Source organism: Myotis daubentonii, chromosome X, assembly GCF_963259705.1.
Source record: "Myotis daubentonii chromosome X, mMyoDau2.1, whole genome shotgun sequence".
Classification (NCBI taxonomy): domain Eukaryota; kingdom Metazoa; phylum Chordata; class Mammalia; order Chiroptera; family Vespertilionidae; genus Myotis; species Myotis daubentonii.
The window spans coordinates 48,521,704-48,541,894 of NC_081861.1; the positions used below are offsets into that span (position 1 = coordinate 48,521,704).

The following is a 20,191-nucleotide window of genomic DNA, read 5'->3' on the forward strand; positions in this document are numbered from 1 at the left end:
TTAATAGAGGAAGGGAGAGGAAGAGGGAGATAGAAGCATCAATGATGGGAGAGAATCACTGATAGGCCTTCTGCATGTCCCCTACTGGGGATCAAGCCCAGAAACCCAGGCATGTGCCCTGTCTGGGAATTGAACCGTGATGTCCTGGTTCATAGGTCAATGCTCAACCACTGAGCAACTCTGGCAGGGCTACACTCCATTCTTGTCCTCCTTCTTCCTTCTTTGTTCCTCTTTCTTTTTCTTTTCCTTCTCACCCTCTTTCTCTTTGTCCTCCTTCTCCATTGCATACTTGGTTGCCAATTAGAGTAATAAATAGGAGTTTTCTTGTTCATAGATAAAAAATAAGATCCGTAAAGGTGCTTTTGTTTTCAATCCAGTAAAATGTTCTAATGAGTATCAGATACTGGTTAGGACAAATGGGGACTCTCCTGTCTAGGCTATATACATGCCTTTCAGGGCTCTAAGAAGGCATTTTTTTATCAGAAAATTTAATTGTTTTGTCCTGAATTCAATCAGGACACCTAAGTGCTACTCTCAACTCTTCCATGAGCCACCTGTGTATCCTTGGGCCGCTTTAACTCTGTATTTTGTGTTCCTGATGTTTTTCCAGCTCTGTAACAAAGTAGAGGAGGGCTGTTGTGTTTCAGTATTCAAATCAATTGGGAGAGCTGGGTATCCACATGCACAATGTGAATTGGTCTACATTTTGGAGCCAGTAAAATGTGGGGTTGGATCACACAAGAAACCTGATGTTGAACAGCTGGATTGCAAAATGAATGTGTTTGAAGCCAGCCCCCACCGTTGTGAGTGTGTCATAAGCATAGGGGGCTTTGCCTTTCTTAGAAGCTCCCCAAAGGAGGGGTTATCCAAAGACTTTCCCAAAGCCTGGGTGAGGCAGAGAGGCTTGGGGTTGGAGGAGAGTAGGTCATTGTAACAGCAATCACCAGAACAGTATGTGAAGGCTGTGTTGTCCTAAAATAGGATATCATGGTGTGTCACTGCAATGGTCGCTTTTGAGCTTTTGGTTTTTCTTCTTGGGAAGAAATTTCCACAAATACCTCCAAAATGAATGTTCTGGTGCCTTTTGGTGAAGTGTTGCTGTTTGAAGTATTTACTAAATTATTTTTATGGCTAGTAGTTGGTTTGAGGTTTTCTATTCCTTTTTGAGCTAATTTCATTATTTAAGTTTTCTTTTAAGCATCATCTGTCTCATCTAAGTTTTCAAGCTAGTTGGCATAATCGTGTAAAGAATAACTTCTGACTTCATAGTTATTGTTCCTTTCTTATTCCTAAATGTGTGTATTTGTTACCTTTCAAAACCTTTGGATGCTGGTTTCTACTTTGTGCTGCACTGATTTCTTCTTTCTTGTTTCTACTTTTCTGCCTTTGCATGCCCTTACAAAGCTGCCCCTCCCCCTCATTTTTTTGTACATTTGAGGCAAAAACAGTCCTGGTTACATTCTCACTATGTGATAAGCTTTCTACCAGGAACCATTGATAGATACAGAGGGATGGATAGACTTGGTCTTTACATTCAGGAAACCTGTGATCTAATGGGAATGACTAGGAGAGTACTCATGAAAATACAGGCAAGTCTTGAAACAAAGTGCTAAATCCTAGAGACTACTAGTGGAAAGACACTCAAGTATGAGGCTTTCCTCATTCATGATAAACACTAAAGGCAGCCAGTCAGGGTCAGGAGCGTCCCCTTAAGGTCAAGGAGGTGTCATGGAGTAAACAATTCAGAGACACACAATGTATCCAAGTTAGGGGTTCCAGATTTTATTAAGCGGAAGTCCAAGATATCAGTGGGAGTGTGCAGCAGAGTTTAAAGCCATGTAGCCTCTGTCATTGGATCTGCTTCCAGGACAATATGCATGGTACTTATTGAATTAACAGTGCCAGCCAGTGACTGGTTCACTTGCTACTAAATAGCTCCCATGGCACCTACATATTCTTCTATCTTACCACTCATTTACAACCTCTGTTTCAATGTCTCTCACACTATCAGACTGTGAGCTCCATGAAGTCATCGCCTGAGTGTTATTAATCTTTGTCTCCCCATTGCATGGACAATCCCTAAGTGCTTTGTTTTACCAAGTGGCCAAAAGCACAGGCTTTGGAGTCATATCTGCATTTATTTGGCTTCATCCCTTTCCACCTGAGTAATTTACTTATTGTCTCTGTGCCTCAGTTTTCTCATCTGAGAAATAGTGAAGATAATAATACTTACTTCTAAGATTTGTTGTGACAGTAAAATGAGGTGACAAATTTAGAAGTACTTAACAGAGTGCCTGTCACAGAGTAAGCATTCAATTAGTGGTAGTTCTGATTATCATTACATGATTGTGGAATGAATGAATGAGTGAGAGACGGGACTAAAGAAGGATATTATATTATTTGATGAGGTCAGAATTTAGGGTTAGAAGAAGCTTGATAGGAGCAACCCTGACAGTTCTCCAAGTCTCCTTCTTTTCTCTTAACATCTCTTGGATTATTGGGAGGCTGAGAAAATGGGGACAATCTTTATGCATCTTTTGCTTTGTGTAAGGCTTGCAATCATATTGGTTGAGGGAACAGGAGTTGAATAGGCCAAGGATGGAGAATAATATTATTATTATAAACATTTTTCAAATGTAACATAGTGTACCCAACAAGCCATTGTTAGTTTGTGAGCACTGTGCCTTTGGATAGTCATTACTGGTAGCTTAAATGGGTAGCTTAGAACAATTAGAAGCTTTGAACACTTTCAAACTAAAGATTGAGATAAGAATGTTTTGACTTCATGGTTTCTCCTGGGTTTTACCTGGTGTGCTGAACTAATTATCAGATGTAATTAGGAAAGCTGAGAATTGGGGAGACTGCAAGGAGCACCATACTTTCCCAGGGACCCTTGTTGCTTTATGCAGCAAAGGGGTTGGGAAGAAAGTCTCTTTATTTTGGACAAGCAGCAATGCATAGGGGACTAGAGGGTGGGAAAGATCCTGGGAATATGTCTTTACCAGCAGAACCTCAAGCCTATGGGGATCCATTGCTCTTGATTAGATTTTAAGTGGTCAGGGCAGTTTCCAACTTCTTGTTCTTCAGGAAGGAATGGTATTCTGGGCTTTGATCAGGTTCTGGGTCCATTTTCAACAAAAGTTCAATTTGGGGCGTGGGCAAAGAAGTTAAGAATTGATGTCCTTGTTTAAAGACTAATGAAGATGATGAAGAGAGTACCTTCCCCTCTCAGTCAGTCACAGCCTCTCCACCACATGCTTACGAAGATCTTTCTTACCAGCCTTGGTCTAGAGTCCAGTGGTCAGCAAACTGTGGCTCACGAGCCACATGCGGCTCTTTGGCCCCTTGAGTGTGGCTCTTCCACAAAATACCAACTTCTGCACATGGGCCACGAAGTTTCAATCACACTGTACGTGCGCGCCCGCATGTGGTATTTTGAGGAAGAGCCACACTCAAGGGGCCAAAGAGCCGCATGTGGCTTGCAAGCCGCAGTTTGCCGACCACTGGTCTAGACACTTGACCCAGACCACTGGCCCCAGAGTTGGGCTAGGATTACTGTCATCTCTGTGTCTCTAAGGAAAGGTAACATTTGTAAGGCCATATGCTTGTTGACTTTTGTAAAGAGGGGGGTATTCCATTTGGACATGGTTCCAAAGTTACTCTTGATACAAGGCTACCATGAAAAATGGAAAGGCAATGGCACTCAGTATATCTTTACCCATTAGGGGCTGTGTACAGACTCTGAGCCTAGTGTTTTGAGACAAAGAAGATCCCTGGGGCTAGAAATAATGGCTCAGATATGATTTTTCCCCCCTCTGCCAACATGGTATAAATTTAATTGCCATAAGGCCATCAAATAACAATCCAATGATTCTGCTTTCTCCATAGGTAACTTGTCTCCATGATTTCTTTGGTGATGACGATGTATTTATTGCCTGTGGTCCTGAAAAATTTCGCTATGCTCAGGATGACTTTTCTCTGGATGAAAATGGTAAGCACAGTCACAGGATTTTATTGCTCTGTTGTTCTCTCTCATTATATCCCTTAGGGTTTCCATGGGTTCATATGGCCTGGAGCACATCCATTCATGCTCTCTAAAGGGAAAATATTGTTAGTCTTTCTCCGGTATTTTTGGAAACATGAGTCACTAAATGAAAGGTTAATTGGATGTCCCAGATACCCACCATCCAAACTCAATAAGACTCACTCTCTACCCCAACAGTGACCATATTTCTTAAACCACATATTGTGTCACATGGGCTGACAGGTACAATAAGACCATGGTAAGGAACATTTGGAGTCAACTTGGATATTCTATTCATGCATTTTTTTTCTAGTCAACACCTCTAGCTATTTGGCCCATGTTGGTGATTCTATCTTAGATTTCCCTCTGTTTTCTTACTATAAAAACTTTCTCCTTTAATCACCTTGGTTTGTTGCCCCATTCCCTCTGCATTTTGACTCAAGAGTCTAGAGGGTTGTTAATCTCAGGAAGGAGGTGAAACATCTGCCCATCTCCCTTTTCTGTGTCTAAGCTCCAGATGTAAATTAATGTAATTTAACTCACACAACATCAGGTTTAGGATATGATCCTAATGGAAAGACACATTCAAAAAAGATATTTCCCACTTATAAGGAGTAAGGTGTGAGAAAAACAAACAGTTGTACTAATGCAGACTTTACAAACAACTTAAATGGCAAGGACCCTGAAGGAGGTGGCATTTCTACTTTGTTTCCTTTGAAAAGAGGCAAATGACCATAAAATAGCTAAACAAATTCAAGGCTATGTCCATTTTCCTATACCTTCCATATCTTCAGCTCTGGACAGTGATAATTGAAGTTCATCAACCAAAACAAGAATGAGCTTTCTGCTTAATTGAGTTTCCTAAAATAATCTTAATCTACCAGAAAAGATCCACTATTCTCTCTGGGTAAATGATATTTCAATGTATCTTTAAGTAGAAGGTGATGAGGAGGTATTCAAAGAAAAAACTAACCTTTGCCAAGCTGTTCGTTTCTACTCTGAGCAGCACAAGGTTGGAAAATCTATAAAATAGAGTGGGAAGAACACTACACTGGGACTCAAAAGACTTGGCTGCTAGTGCTTGTTCTGCTATTTTCTTGCTTTGTGGTCCTAAGCAAGAGGCTTAAGCTTTTTGTATTCTTATCAGTAAAATTAGTATAATACTCCTTCTAATACATTAGCACAATAAGTGTCCCGAATTGCCATAATAGAGGTGCTGAGTGACCTAAATAGAAAGGGTGCTCCAAAGATGTAAAACTGGGGTTGGTGCAGTAGCAGGGACATTTGGCAGACTCTCCCACACACCCACTAGCTTTCTGTAAGTTCCCAATGGCAGAGTCACTGCTGGCCCGTTTATTCATTAAATCAGCAGAGGGGGTTATGATAACATACATGCATTTAAACTAAAAAAAAACTCTATAGATGCAAGGTGGTGGTGGTAGTAGTCCTTATTTATAAAATCACATGACATCCTAAATATGCCTACCACAATACATGATATGTAATAAACAATAAAGTTTAAACTACTCGTAAATGTTTCATCTGTGTGATTACAACCTCTAAGCTGGCAATCTCTCCTCCAAGGATATTAATTATGTCAACAGGTGCTATTCTGAGTCATGAATGGCTTGTCCACAAATGATTGGGTTAATTAATGACCTATCCAATCTGCTTCTTAACTCTTTCCCTTGTTTCCATAATCCAGGGATGTAAACATCTGGTTTAGCCCAGGTGACTTTTGAGAGTTTATCAACTGCCTCCCTCTCCAGAGACATCATTTTTTTCAAAAAACTGAGGATCACCTTTTGGACCTAAGCCATTTGGTGCTTTGACCTGTGCTGGTTATTCTAGCTTCCAGAGGTTGTTAATATGCTCAGCCTCGGTCCTCCCCTAGCTCCAGTAAGCTGTCTGTATCTTTTTCCACCAGAATGCCGAGTCATGAAAGGAAACCCTTCAGCCACAGCTGGTCCAAAGGCATCCCCAACACCTCAGAAGAGTTCAGCTAAGAGCCCTGGCCCCATGCGCAGGAGCAAGTCTCCAGCTGACTCAGGTAACGACCAAGACGGTGAGTGTTCTTCTCTTAACTGTGTATAATGACTTCATTTACAGAGGCCAGTACCCCTGCATGAAGAGGAATGAGTCCCTCATGAACACCTTTGTGTCTCCATGATACCAATTGTATGAATTCAGAGTCTAAATAATTCAATTTGTTTGGAATCATGGAGGCACACACATGGCCCTGATCCTACTCAAGTGGATGCAAACCAGAAATCTGGCCTATTTCCATGCTTACTGTAATGCTTATTGTTGTGGTTGTCTTCATTGTCATCATCTTTGACATCATCCAGCAAAAGCATAGTAATGAAATAACCATCACACATTAATTTGAAATAAAAAATCAGAAAAAAACAAGAATTTAAAAAATGCTACCTAAAAGTGTCAACATAATTGATGCTTTTGAGCTTCAAATTTGACTTTAAACTTTATAGAATTCAAAACAAAAAGAGAAACAAGATAAATTGCATTATTCTCAATTTAGAAAAGAAAATACAAGCCAGGTTCTAAAATGAAACAAAGAGATTTGTCATATAGGATTTTATCTAGTGGATAGTAAGTGATCAAAAAAAAAATGTGGGCTATGGATCCCTGACAAACCATACACAATTTATCACACTATGATAAGTTTAGGAGCTTGTGCCAAATGTAAGTCATGCCATTGAGCAACCCATTTACTTCAGCTGACTCTTTTTTTCATAGCATAATTTTACTGATGAAGGCAGGAATATGTTGGTTTATGTTCTGGTACAAAGTCTTATATCGACAGTTTGAGTGAATATCGACAGTTTGAGTGACACTGATCTAAAAGGCAAAAGGCCACAGAAGTCTGAGTTTGGAAGCTTAATAGACTCATGTACAGACAATTTGAGTTGTTCATGGTAAGGAAAACATATGGTCCTGAGGAACTCACACAATTATCCTCCCAAGGCTCAGGGATTACCAGGAGAATTCTAGCTTGAGAACCTTGGAGCAGAAAGCACAAGCACCTTTTCTCTTTCCTTCAATTTGCTTGAGCAGCCTTTTGGCTTGAAATGCCTATAGTCTAGAAAACAGGCCTGTCATGCTGGCCTCACAATGCTAGAAATATGCATGTCACTAGTCATCTCTTTATTTGCAGGAAGAAGGAACTAAACTGTGAAGAGGCATTTTAGGCTTTCCATACTTCCATATGTTTGCACATGTTCCCCTGCACCTGGAATGCCACCCCTCTAGTAAACCACTCTTCTTTGCTTGAAAATGCCTAGTCATCCTTCAACACCTCAAAAAGATAGTTGTTCTGTTCTCTGAATTATCATAGCATGCATAAAGTATGTATTTACATGTTTACTTCCCCAACTAAATACTGGGCCCCTCAAAAGCCAGGTGTCATGTTCCTTTTTGTATCTTCAGTGCCTAGCACAGTGCCTGGACCCTAGTAGATGCTCAGATAATGCTTATGAATGATTAAACGCATAAGAGCACCTCTTTCGCCTGGCATGGTGCTAGAGATGCAGTAAGAATTTAGGTAATGTTTGCTGAAGGAATAAAAATGCATGTGTTTGGTGATATTTTGGTTAAGTTTACAGAATAGCACATGAATCCATTTAAACAAATTCATATTGTTCAAACTACAAGGACCTAGATTTTAACACTTGGATTGAAAATGAAATTGTTTGTACATATTCTAAGCAAAGTCTTGCAAAAATGATTTCAAACACTTTATCAAGATTATAAAGTCTGGCAACAATCACTTAGCCAATCATTTCTTTGAAATATCACTGGTTATTTCTGAGCCTTCTAACCTGTATCATTACTTATTTCTTGCTATGAAACAAATTGCCCCAAATCTGAGTGGCTTAGAAAATATACATTTTTATCTCAGTTTCTGTGGGTCATGAATTTTGTGTGGCTTAGCTAGGTGGTCCTATCTGGCCCAGGATCTCTCCTATAGTTGTAGTTAAGGTGTACGTTGGGATTGTAGTCATCTGAAGGTTCAACTGGGACTGTAGGATCCACTTCCAAGATGGCTCTTGCAAGATCTTCACCCAGACCGAGTGATTCAAGATAATGAACAAAGCCCCAAACTGTCACATATTTTGTAGTCTATTCATTAGAAGCAATAGCTAAGTCCAGCCTACATTCAAGGAGAGGGGAATCAGGTTGCAACTCTTGCAGGGAGGAGTAGCAAATAATTGATGAACCTATTTTTAAACTAGCACACAACTCATGAGTTACAAATGCTGAGGAAGCAGCAGCTTGAAGTAAAAGGGTTTTCTTCAAAGACTGTATCCAATTGTGTTACACGGCACACATGAACACAACCACTTGTAATTAAACACAATTTAAGCATGTCAAATCATTGATCATCAGCATGCTACCTACAGTATTTCCCTTCTATAAAAATGCATGTCACTGATTCCAAGATATTAGAGACAGAACAGGAATGCATAAGGACTCAGTGAATATTTGTCAAACTGAAAGGAGTAATACCAGATCCCAACCCAAGCTTTGTTCGCAAGATATGTTCTTGCTCCTTCAGAACTAACTTGCTAAAGGGAAGGAATGAGGATATAGTCACACATACAAAATAAACAGAGTAACGAATTTGAGGAGGGAAAGGGGGATTTTACTTGGCAGATTTCAGAATTATAAGCAGCCCCTATTCTCTTTCCCTACAAATATAAAATCTAAAGTGATGTTCTCAGTAGTGAAAATTTAAATTTTCATTTCAGATAGTTCATGAACATAAGTGAAGCTTAACTCCAGTCTAGTCAGCATCCTTGGAAATTTCCAGAACATTTAGCTTCATCTCAAATGATGGTCTAGGGCAGTGGTTCTCAACCTGTGGGTTGCGACCCCTTTGGAGGTCAAACGACCCTTTCACAGGGGTCGTCTATGACCATCTTGCATATCAGATATTTACATTATGATTCATAACAGTAGCAACATTACAGTTATGAAGTAGCAACGACAATAATTTTATGGTTGGGTCACAACATGAGGAACTGTATTTAAAGGGCCAGAAGGTTGAGAACCACTGCTCTAGGGCCTTCACATGATTTCAGCCCCAAGGAGTAAAATGATCTATGTTATATAACCTTGCCCATTACATTGCAGTTTGTTTGGAGCCAAGTTCAGAGAATCCAGTCAGTGAACATTCCATGGGGCAAAATGACCTCAGGCAAAACAGTATTTTAGATAAGGTTTGGATTTTACATAGTTGTACAATAGCTTCCATTGAATCAGAATCATAGAACCAGAAGGATGAGGTATAGCCAGCACAATTTTGCATTAGTGTAAATTTACCCTTACAGGCATTAAGAAGAAATAATTATTTCATAGTGTCAAGAATTTTCTGAGCTGATAGTAAGGGACATATGTAGATTAATATACATTTAACCAAAGAACATTACCATTGGATAAGTCTGATATGTTTTGTTTTTTTTCTAGAGTATGTTAGTACCACCCTGTTTCCATTCTATGTTAGTCTGTCTTGAATCTGGGAATTGTGGATGGGTTCACATTCCTTCATTTAACCTGAATAACTAAAAGTTGTGGAAGATAAGCCACTTCCAAGGAATTTTAACTACCTTCCTTTGATGGCAAATGAAAGCAAAAAATGTTCCTCTTTAACAGGGACTCAAACCAAATGAAACATTGGCTCAGTTCAGTTTCAGTTAAAGGAATGTTTTGATGTTCTAGTTCATTAGAAAATATATAGGTTTGATTCTGGTTTGAACAAGTTTGATTGATTTTTCAAATATATATATTTGGTCCAATTCATGGTTCAGTTAATATCTAGGTTCAGTTTGACTTGAGGTTTAGTAAATTGATGCTATTTGGTCTGTAATTTGCGTCATAATTTGAATCCTTATTCCTTACTACTTAATTGTCTCTTTCCTGTTCTGCCTCTGAATAAATCAAAATCCTTCTACTTTATTCCCTTTGAGTTCAATCCCTATCTACTTATGCCAATACTGAGTTTGCCCCACATGGAATGTCTGTTGTTAAGTCCTGAATTGGAGTTTAGGAAAGATTTACTATTATATTGCTATAAGGAGCTCGTTCTCACTGGGCATAGATGATGGACGCAGACTCCAAGTCCTGTTAGCCATGTCTGTATTTAAAGTAAGCCAAAGGACTGTGGTCAGCAGAGAATATCTGAGCCCAGGAGGCTCGCTTCTATGGGATTTCTAAAGAAAACTTGTGTAGTGCCAGCCACATTTGCCATTTTAACCCAAGACTTGCTATTTTGATGGAGGAGAGGTGAGCCTGGCTTCAGAACTAAAGGAAGACATTTCTAGTGTGTCTATTTCCATTTCTGCCATTAATGTGCTAATTTTTCCCTTCATGCAACTAGCTCCAATTGAATTAAATTAAAAGGACAAAGTTGCTGGGAAGGAATCTTTACCCTCCCTCCCTCCCTCCCTCCCTTCCTTCCTTCCTTCCTTCCTTCCTTCCTTCCTTCCTTCCTTCCTTCCTTCCTTCCTTCCTTCCTTCCTTCCTTCTTTCCTCCCTTTTCCTTTCCCTCCTACCATCCCTCTCTCCTTTCTTTCTTCCCTTCCCTTCCCTTCCCTTCCCTTCCCTTCCCTTCCCTTCCCTTCCCTTCCCTTCCCTTCCCTTCCCTTCTCTTCTTTCTTCTTCTTCTTCTTCTTCTTCTTCTTCTTCTTCTTCTTCTTCTTCTTCTTCTTCTTCTTCTTCTTCTTCTTCTTCTTCTTCTTCTTCTTCTTCTCCTCCTCCTCCTCCTCCTCCTCCTTCCCCCCCTTTCCCTCTAAGGAAGCTAATTACCTTCCTTGATAGGATGAGTGAATTATAATGTCATAATTAGTTTACTATTCTTCAACAGTAAGTCATGATCATTATCATAGCTACAATGGTCCCAACCCCCTTCCCCCAATCTATATGCACCAATTCCTGAGAATCAACTTTTTTCTGTATGAGAAAGAATGGCTTCTCTGCTGAAATATACAGACTTTGAAAGGGGCAGTCAAGGGACACAAAACAATGTGGGGTGGGGGAGCTGGAAGGGGTCCATGGGAGAATTGTATTTGCGAGTCTTTATCTTCTGCACTGAACAGACTTCTTTGAGTTCTTAAAATGGAAGATCATTGTTCTTCTGACCTTCCTGGATATGACTCTCGACCAGTCTGTCCAATAGGAATATGATACAAACCACAAATGCAAGCCTTGTATCTTATTTTCCATTTTCTAGTAGCCGCAGTTAGAAAGTTCAAAGAAGAAACAGGGGGGATTAGTTTTGATAATATATTTATTTTACTCAGTTTGTCCAAAATATTAAAATTTCAACATTTAATCAATGTAAGAAATTATTAACAAAATATTTTACATTCTTTGAAATTGTGTTGTATATTACACTCATAGCATATCTCAGTTCAAACTAGCCACACTTCAAATGTTCAATAGCCACATGTGACTAACGGGTACTATATTAGACAACAGAATCCTATGCTTTTCTTCTTCATCTAAGAGAGGTCCAAAATAATGATCTCCTACATGAATTAAATGCTTTGTGCTTTGCAAAATATTTCCAAATCTCTCACCTCATTTGTCACTGATGATAACACCATGAGTTAGATTGGGTAAGGATAATTAATCCATTTCTTTATATAGGGAAACTAAAATATAAAGAGATTTATTATCTGTGATCTTCCTAATGTCACAAAACTATTTAGTACCTAAGAGCCAAGGTCTGGAAGGCAATCCTTGCAGTGTACCTGAGGCAGGGTGTGGAAGTTCCAGAATGGTGAAAAGAAACTTCTTTGTTGGGTGTTTCTTGCTTCTCTGCTATGTTCCATCTTCTCTAAACTCCAGGCATAGGATGTGGGGAGTAGAGGGTGGGACATTCCATCATTTCCCCTACTGTCACACCAAAGGGAAGTGGTACCTTTGGTAAAGCTATGTGAAGAGAACAACTTCCCCTCTCCCCCCCATTATTATTCTTTCTAAAACCACAGCTTATGTCTAGCTTAAATGGAAGAACTGCTCTATATCTATGGCAACTTTCCCATTGTCACTTAATAGCCATTAATGAAATGGTTGAATGAAGCAGTATAATGGGGGACACTTAGTACCCCACATGGCATAGGATGTAATCATATTGACCTATCCCCTTGTAGCAACCTGCCACATCCTGGGATTTTGGTTTAGATATAATTGAATCTCCGAAGTTTGTATAGTGTACCTAGTAGTACTAGGTGCTATGAAGAAAAGAAATGATAAGACAAATTCCCTGTCACTAAGCAATTTATAATTTATTTGCGGATCCAATAGTCATATAAATTTAATATTTTTTCTACAAATAATCTATACTAAGAAAAGGGTAATATGCTAATTAGACCAGACATCTTCCAGAGTCCTTCCAGACAAACCCACAGTGGTCGGGCCGAGGCAGAGGCGGTTAGGGGCGATCAGGCTGGCAGGGGAGAGCAGTTAGGGGGATCAGGCCAGCAGGGGAGAGCAGTTTCTGGTTTTTTTGGTTATTTATTTTTTAGATTCCACATATAAGTGAAATCATATGGCATTTGTCTTTATTTGACTTATTTCACTTGGTACAATATTCTCTAGGTCCATCCATGTTGCTGCAAATGGCAAGATTTTATTCTTTATTATGACTCAGTCATATTCCCTTGTATATATGCACCACTACTTCTTTATCCATTCACATAGTGATGGACACTTAGCTTGCTTCCATATATTGGCTATTTATACTAATAAAAAGGTAATATGCTAATTAGACTGGGAGACCTTCCAGGAGACCTTCCAGACATCCTTCCGGACAAAGCCATGGTGGCAGGGCTGAGGCAGAGGTGGTTAGGGGTGATCAGGCAAGGAGGAGAGGGCAGTTGGGGGTGATCAGGCTGGCAAGGGGGGGCAGTGGGGGCAAGAAGGCCAGCAGGGGGGCAGTTGGAGGTGAGTAGGCTGGCAGTGGGGGGCAGTTGGGGGCAATTAGGCTGGCAAGGGGGGCAGTTGGGGGTGAGAAGGCCAGCGGAGGGGGGGCATTTGGGGGCAAGCAGACCGGCAGGCAGAGTGGTTAAGGGCAATCAGGCAGGCAGGCAGGTGAGCGGTTAGGAGCCAGTGGTCCCGGATTGCAAGAGGGATGTCCTACAGGAATCAGGCCTAAACTGGCAGTTGGACATCCCCCAAGGGTCCCAGATTGGAGAGGGTGCAGGCCAGGCTGAGGGACACCCCCCATGCACGAATTTAGTGCACTGAGCCACTAGTTGTAAATAATGCTATAATGAATATATGGATGTACAGTGGGGCCTTGACTTATGAGTTTAATTCGTTCCGTGATGGAGCTGGTAACTCAAATTACTCGTATGTCAAATCGACAGTGAATGAGTGAGACACGTGATGCTGGGCTGATGTTGTGGCGTTCACTGTGATGTTCGCTGCGCCAACTAGCGGTGGGGTATCTGAAGCTGGCTCGTAACCCGAATTTTAGCTTGCCACTCAAAGCAAAAAATCGGCTGAGAGACAGCTCGTATCTCGAAAAACTCGTTAGTCAGGACACTAGTAAGTCAAGGCCCCACTGAATATGCCTTCTCAAATTAATGTTTTGGGTTTCTTTGTATAAATACCCAGAAGTGGAATTACTGTATGCTTCTTAGTCTCTTGTTATGGCATTTGTTTTTAAAGTCTATTTTGTATGGTGTAACTACTGCTACCCTATTTTTTTTTTAATTCATTTCCATTTTTGTGACATATCATTCTTCATGCCGTTTCTATTAGCCTTTGTGTTTCTTTTGACTAGAAGTGAGTCTCTTATAGACAACATATTTAAGGGTCATTTTTTTATCCATTCAGTCACCCTATATTTTTTATTAGAGCATTTAATCTATTTATATTTAAAGTATTTATTAATGGATATATAGTTATTGCTATATATATATATATATATATATATATATATATATATATATAGATTTTTTTCTTCTTAAATAAGCTCCTAATACTGGTTTGGTGGTGATGAACTCCTTTAGCTTTGTCTTGTCTGGAAAGCTCTTTACCTTTCCTTCCATTATAAATGATAGCTTTGCTGGGTAAAGTAATCTTGGTTGTAGGTCCTTGCTTTTCATCACTTTGAATATTTCTTGACAATCCCTCTTGCAAAAAGTTTCTGTTGAGAAATCAGCTGTAATATGGGAGCTCCCTTGTAGGTAAATAACTACTTTTCTTTTGTTGGTTATAATATTTTCTCTTTGTTTTTAACCTTTGGAATTTTATGTATCTTTTTTTATGATGTATTTTTTTATGATGCCTCTTTGGGTTCATCATATTTGGGACTCTTTTCACTTCCTGAACCTGTATGTCTATTTCCTTGGCCAGTTTAAGAAAGTTTTCCAAAATGTTTCTTTAATTAGGTTTACAATTCCTTGTGCTCTCTCTTCTCTTTCTGGTACCCCTATGATGCAAATGTTGATATTCTTGATGTTGTCCCAGAGGCCCCTTAAACTTTCTTCATTTATAGGGGGTTCCTTTTTTTTTTCTTTTTGCTGCTTTGATTTGGTGTTTTCTGCTTCCTTCTCATCCAAATTGCTGATTTTATCCTCTGCATTTTCTTCTCTACTGGTGATTACCTGTAATGCATTCTTCATTTCAGTTCGTGTATTCTTCATTTCTGACTGGTTCTATTTTATGTTTTCTATCTCCATTTTATGTTTCTTATCTCTTTATAGAAGTTCTCACTGAGATTATTTAGCACCCTTATAACCATTGTTTTGAACTCTTCATCTGGTAGATTGCTTATCTCCATTTTATTTAGTTCTTTTTCGGTAGTTTTGTTATGTTCTTTTATTTGGGACATGTCTTTGTCTCCTCATTTTGACTGCCTTTAATTAGGTTTTCAATTAGGCTTCTTCTGTGTTTGGTTTTATGTATTAAAGCTTCTTTTTCTCCCAGTTTCGATAGAATGGTCTTATGTAGTAGGTATCCTGCGGGGCCCACTGGCACAACCTCATTTGTCACCTTTGCTGGGTGCATCAGGTGTGTCTTTTGTGTGGATTGTTTGTACCCTCCTGTTGTAGTTGAGCCTTGGTTGCTGTTGGCACATAAATGGGAAGAAGGATTGAGCCTCAGGCTGATTTGATGTGAGGACTGGCCATGACTATACTGGAGAAGCTGATGTGCAAAGGCTGACCCTACAGAGTAGGATTCACTTTAGCAGGGCTCTGGTGGTCTTTGAGTGCGGCATTTGTGGAGATGGTTGAGTGGTACTCTGGTGTGGTCTAAAGCTGACCAGTGGGTATGTCAGTCTGGGGCCTCTTGGAAGGTGCAGACCAAAGTCAGGCACTACCAGTGCCCTGAATGAGATCACCTGAGATAAGCTACAAAGTGATCTGCAGATGGTTGCCACTTGTGCTGGGTTTGGAGGTACTTGGGAGTGGTAACCTATTAATTGAGGCCAGCTGCCTTTAATGCCTAGCTTTGGGCTGCTTAGGAGAGGTACCGGCATGCTGAGTCCAGACACTGCTTGTTTAGGGTTTGTGAACCTCTGAGAGATTTTGGGAAAGTCGACAGCATGAGCCAAGACAGGCCATTTGTATGGAAAAGCCAGTAGCAGCAGCTTGGGTGCATCCACACAGTGGGTGGGGCAAGTTCTCAGGGAATCACCAGGAAGTCTGTTAGCCAAGTTTATGGAGACTCAGATATGTTACTTGCCTGAACTTGCAGGGGGTTGGGGAGCTCAGCAAAAAAAACAAAAACAAAAAAACAACAGCAACAACAACAACAAAAAACAATACCCAAAACCAAACCAAAACAAACAAACAAACCAATGGCTTCTGCCAGCACTTCTGTCTGGGAGAAAGCTGCCCCTCCGGCCCTCACCCTGAATTCAACCAGATATTTAGTTCCTTCCTGTATGTCCCTGGTGCCTTTTGAGCTGTCATTCTAGCACTGAAGCTCAGAACAAGTAAATCTCAGTAGGTCTGTGCCTTTTAAGAGGAACTCCTGGGATTCCAGAAGCCCTTCATCTCACTCAGCCACAATTTCTGATGGTTTTTACATCCATAAGTATGGGAACTTCTCTTCCCAGCTCTAGAATCCTGAGCTGGGAAAGCTGGCGTGGGCCTGGGACCCCTCACTTCTCAGGGGGCCTCTGCAGCAGAGATATCCCTCCTGATTTTTAACTGCCACATATGGGTGTAGGATCAGCCTGTTCAGCATCTCTGCTTCTTCTACCAGTCTCCTCATGGCTTCTTCTGCGTGTCCTTAGTTGTAGAATTTCTGTTTAGCTAGACTTCAGGTGGTATTGAATGAATGATGGTTGTTGTGTAGCTTAGTTGTAATTTTGATGTAGTTGTGGGAGGAGACTAGTACAACATTTAAATACTCCACTATCTTGACTGGAACTCTGGGGAGTTATATTTCAATTTGTAAGGAAATAAATATTTCAGGCATGGTGGGGAAATCAGAACATAGAAAAGAGTTGGTGTGAATATAACATATCAGGGCATAGGGAGTTGGCTGTTAAACTTACGTCTCTGGCCCCTATTTTCCTTCAGATATCTTTGTTATTAATGCTTAGCCAACAATCCTGCTTATAGGAGCCAAATACAATGTGTCTTAAAATTAAACAGATTTCTTCTCCTCAGCTCCCTGTCTCACAATAGATTCAATTCTATTCTATTCTCCAGGCCCAGCACCTTTGATTCTTCCCCCTCTTTAATTCCTCATGTCCACCATATACTGCTGCCATTGTTGTTGTTGAACCTTTGAAACATCTCCACATTACTCACACAAAAGTTCCTTCCTTTCCCTAATCATCTGATATGTGGATTATTTCATAGACTCCTAAGTAGTATCTCTGTTTCAAACATCTGTTCTGGTGCCATCACATTTCTTGTCCTAAAACTCCATTTCCATTGTGTTACTTATCTGCTACAAAATCTTCAATGGTTCCACACTGCACTTATTGACACCCTTTCCCACCATGGTATTACTGAGAGTAAAAAGAGAGACAAACAGAGGGCCAAGGGCTGTGTTTGAGGGAGGACAGCAATAAAATGCAAAAACCAGAAGTAATAGTCTTCACTGAGAAAAATGTCAGTCCTCTAATGCCTGACTGCTAGCTAATGAGTTAGTCTTCAGCCAGTATAGGTTGATATATCTTCCATTGTGGAAGGGGATTTCCTAACTCAGTGCTGATATTTTGTACAGTTACTCAATTCCTTCCATTTCTAGTAGTCACCTTAGTAATATCAATTGAAGGTGTCATTATTGAAACTTTCCTTTGTACTAATACACTTGGACAAGCATTATAGTCAGTCATGTAATTCTAAAAAAAAATATAACAATAATAGAGATCACATTATTTTTTATTCAGATGTTACAGATGTGGAAACAGACTCTCAGGAGTTAGGTTATACTCAAGGACACACGTCTAGTAAATGGTTAAGCCGGGATTTAAAATATTGACTGATTCCAAACCATGTGATCTTTCCACAAATTAAGAGCAGTGCAGTTTATTCTGGTTCCTGCTCCATAAAACTGGTAGTGAGAAGGCTTGCTTCACCTGAAACATGTTCTCAGCAGAACCACCTTCAAAAGGAAATAAATTTGAGCATTTATTTTGAGAAAACAACTTTTCTCCCTCCTTCCTACCCCTATCAGAAAGATGTTGTGAGAAAGCAATCCTGGACTTTGCCCAGCCTTCTTACAGTGGCTCTCTTCTTGAGGGAAAATGATATATGTTAAATTGCTGGAATGGGTACATATCTTAGTTTTGCAACAGGGAAGACTCTAACTTTTCTCCCTTATTTAAAGAACTCATTCTATGCTCTCCAAAACTCTGTAGAGAATATATTTAACATTCAAGTTATAGTATCTCACAGGCTATGATTGAATTTGGCCTGAGAACCAGCCATATGATCAAATTAGTGAAGAACTGTCCCTGTGCCCTCAATTCTTGCTTCCTTAATTTATGGATATTTGGAGTTTTTCCACTGAGCAGAAACAATTAGCCAAACCAATATAAACATCACGCTCAACACCTCTTTGTATTGAATGTGTGAAAACCACAGGCTCTGTCTAAGCCTTGTTCTGAAGTAAGTTGAAACCAGCTTGGTTCTACTTGGTTGGTCTTCCATAAAAAAAAAATAAACAAAAAAAACCACCCTCCTTGTGTATGTAGGGAAAGTACAGGGTATCTTTAGACTGGAATGAAGGAACACTGAGAGCATCTCAATATGAGAAAATCTGAGGAAGTAGATGAACTATGTATTGAGATCTCCCTCTGAAAGGCATTAGGAAATTAGAGAAGACAAGACAGAGAACCAATCACTAAAAGGTCACAATGAGAGGTATGTGAGGTACTAACCTTAAGGCAGTGGTTCTCAACCTTGGCTGCACATTAGAATCACCTGGGAATCTTTTTTAAAATCCTGATTTCTGGGCCTCATCCTCTGGAAATTCTGTTTCTTTGTTATGGGGTGGGGCCACAACATTAGTAACAAAGAAACAATTTCCAGAGGATGAGGCCCAGAAATCAGGATTTTAAAAAGATTCCCAGGTGATTCTAATGTGCAGCTAAGGCTGAGAACCACTGCCTTAAGAGAATTTTGAAATGAATCTGTGAGCAAATCCCTCAAATCACCATCCATTGAAAAGAAGTGGTTTATATTAGTTAAGCAAATCCTACTCTCTTTAAGCCTCTATACCAGTGGTTCTCAACCTTGGCTTCACATTAGAATGACCTGGGAATCTTTTTAAAATCCTGATTTCTGGGCCTCATCCTCCAGAAATTCTGTTTCTTTGTTACTAATGTTGTGGCCCCACCCCATAACAAAGAAACAGAATTTCCGGAGGATGAGGCCCAGAAATCAGGATTTTAAAAAGATTCCCAGGTGATTCTAATGTGCAGCCAAGGTTGAGAACCACTGATCTATACCCTTATGATTAAATGGATACCAGTAATACTGGCCACTAGTTCTTGTATATGTGGTAAATGTTTTGAAAACAATAGTTAAAAAACAACTGTAATGATTAAGACAGCTCTGAAATTATTTTCATGGCTTTTCTTAGTAGACTGGACTTGCTTTCAGTGAGCAATATTTCAAAACAGACATAAAACCAAAACCAGTGTGCTTGATTTTGAGTTGAGCTCAAGTGTTAGGATTGAAATGGGAGGGAAAGCCAGAGCTAAGTTAATGGGCATTAAATCACTTTGGTCTCCAGTCAACAATTGGGTGTTAAGCAGATATCAAGCTGGCCCTTTCCTTCCTATGCCATTCTAGCCATGTGAATATGAAGCCGGAACGTATAATGACCTTTCTAACTTGTTGCCCAGAGAGTTTTTTAATCACCACACCTGAGGCTACTTATATCACTTGGTACGCAGTTCATCTTAATTTCTAGGGATCAGTCCAGCCTCCAGATAATGGAATTCATAGACTAGATTCTAGACTCTAGAAAATCAGTATCAACTCTGCCAGGCTGGTGACTACACTTTGTCCTTGGCCTCTCATGTAATAAAATGGACTCTGTCCTTGTTATGTGGAAACTGACTTCCCCCACCTATTCCTCACTTTTGGGAATCCATCTTCCCCATACATTTAAATCCCTATAAATTTAGGTAAATCAGACCAGTTACTTTACCATCTATCTTTTGCTATGCTTCTACTGTTCCATTCTGACGGAGCCAAGAATTTAAAGATGAGCACTGAGTCAGGGGCATACATAATCATTCAGAGAATCTAGTGAATCAAGACTGTGCTAGGCCAAGCTTGGCAACTGTGCTGCAAGCTGAGGGGAGTGAGAGACATGGCACAGATACCATCCTCCCAGATAGATCTGTGGCATAAGGGTAGTTACATGCCATGATGGTTGCTCTGTCTGCTATTGTTTCATGGTACTGTTTATGGCCCCCAGTCATTTTGGTGACTCACAGATCTTGCTGATCACTTTCTAATGTCAACTAAATCAAGCAGGACAAAAGCCAAAATGATATGTGTAAGTTATGGTGTCTACTTTCACCTTTTCCTGTTCTTCTTTTCTCTGCCACAATTTTCACCCTCCTTCCTTACCCCCAGGAGAAAGTTGTCATAGGAAGGAGTCCCAGAAGAAATTCATTTTAAAATGGAAGAGTAATGTAGAAAAAAAAACTGAAAA

At 40.0% G+C, this 20,191-nt stretch overlaps 1 protein-coding gene across 1 annotated transcript in view; it reads left to right on the forward strand.

The window, feature by feature from the left end:
- DCX (doublecortin) overlaps window positions 1–20,191 on the forward strand; it is a 138,331-nt gene that overhangs the window by 109,617 nt on the left and 8,523 nt on the right. The window contains exons 3-4 of the mRNA XM_059678648.1: window positions 3,889–3,991; window positions 5,952–6,089. Of these exons, the coding sequence (XP_059534631.1) occupies window positions 3,889–3,991; window positions 5,952–6,089 (241 nt within the window). The remainder of the gene's footprint in view (window positions 1–3,888; window positions 3,992–5,951; window positions 6,090–20,191) is intronic.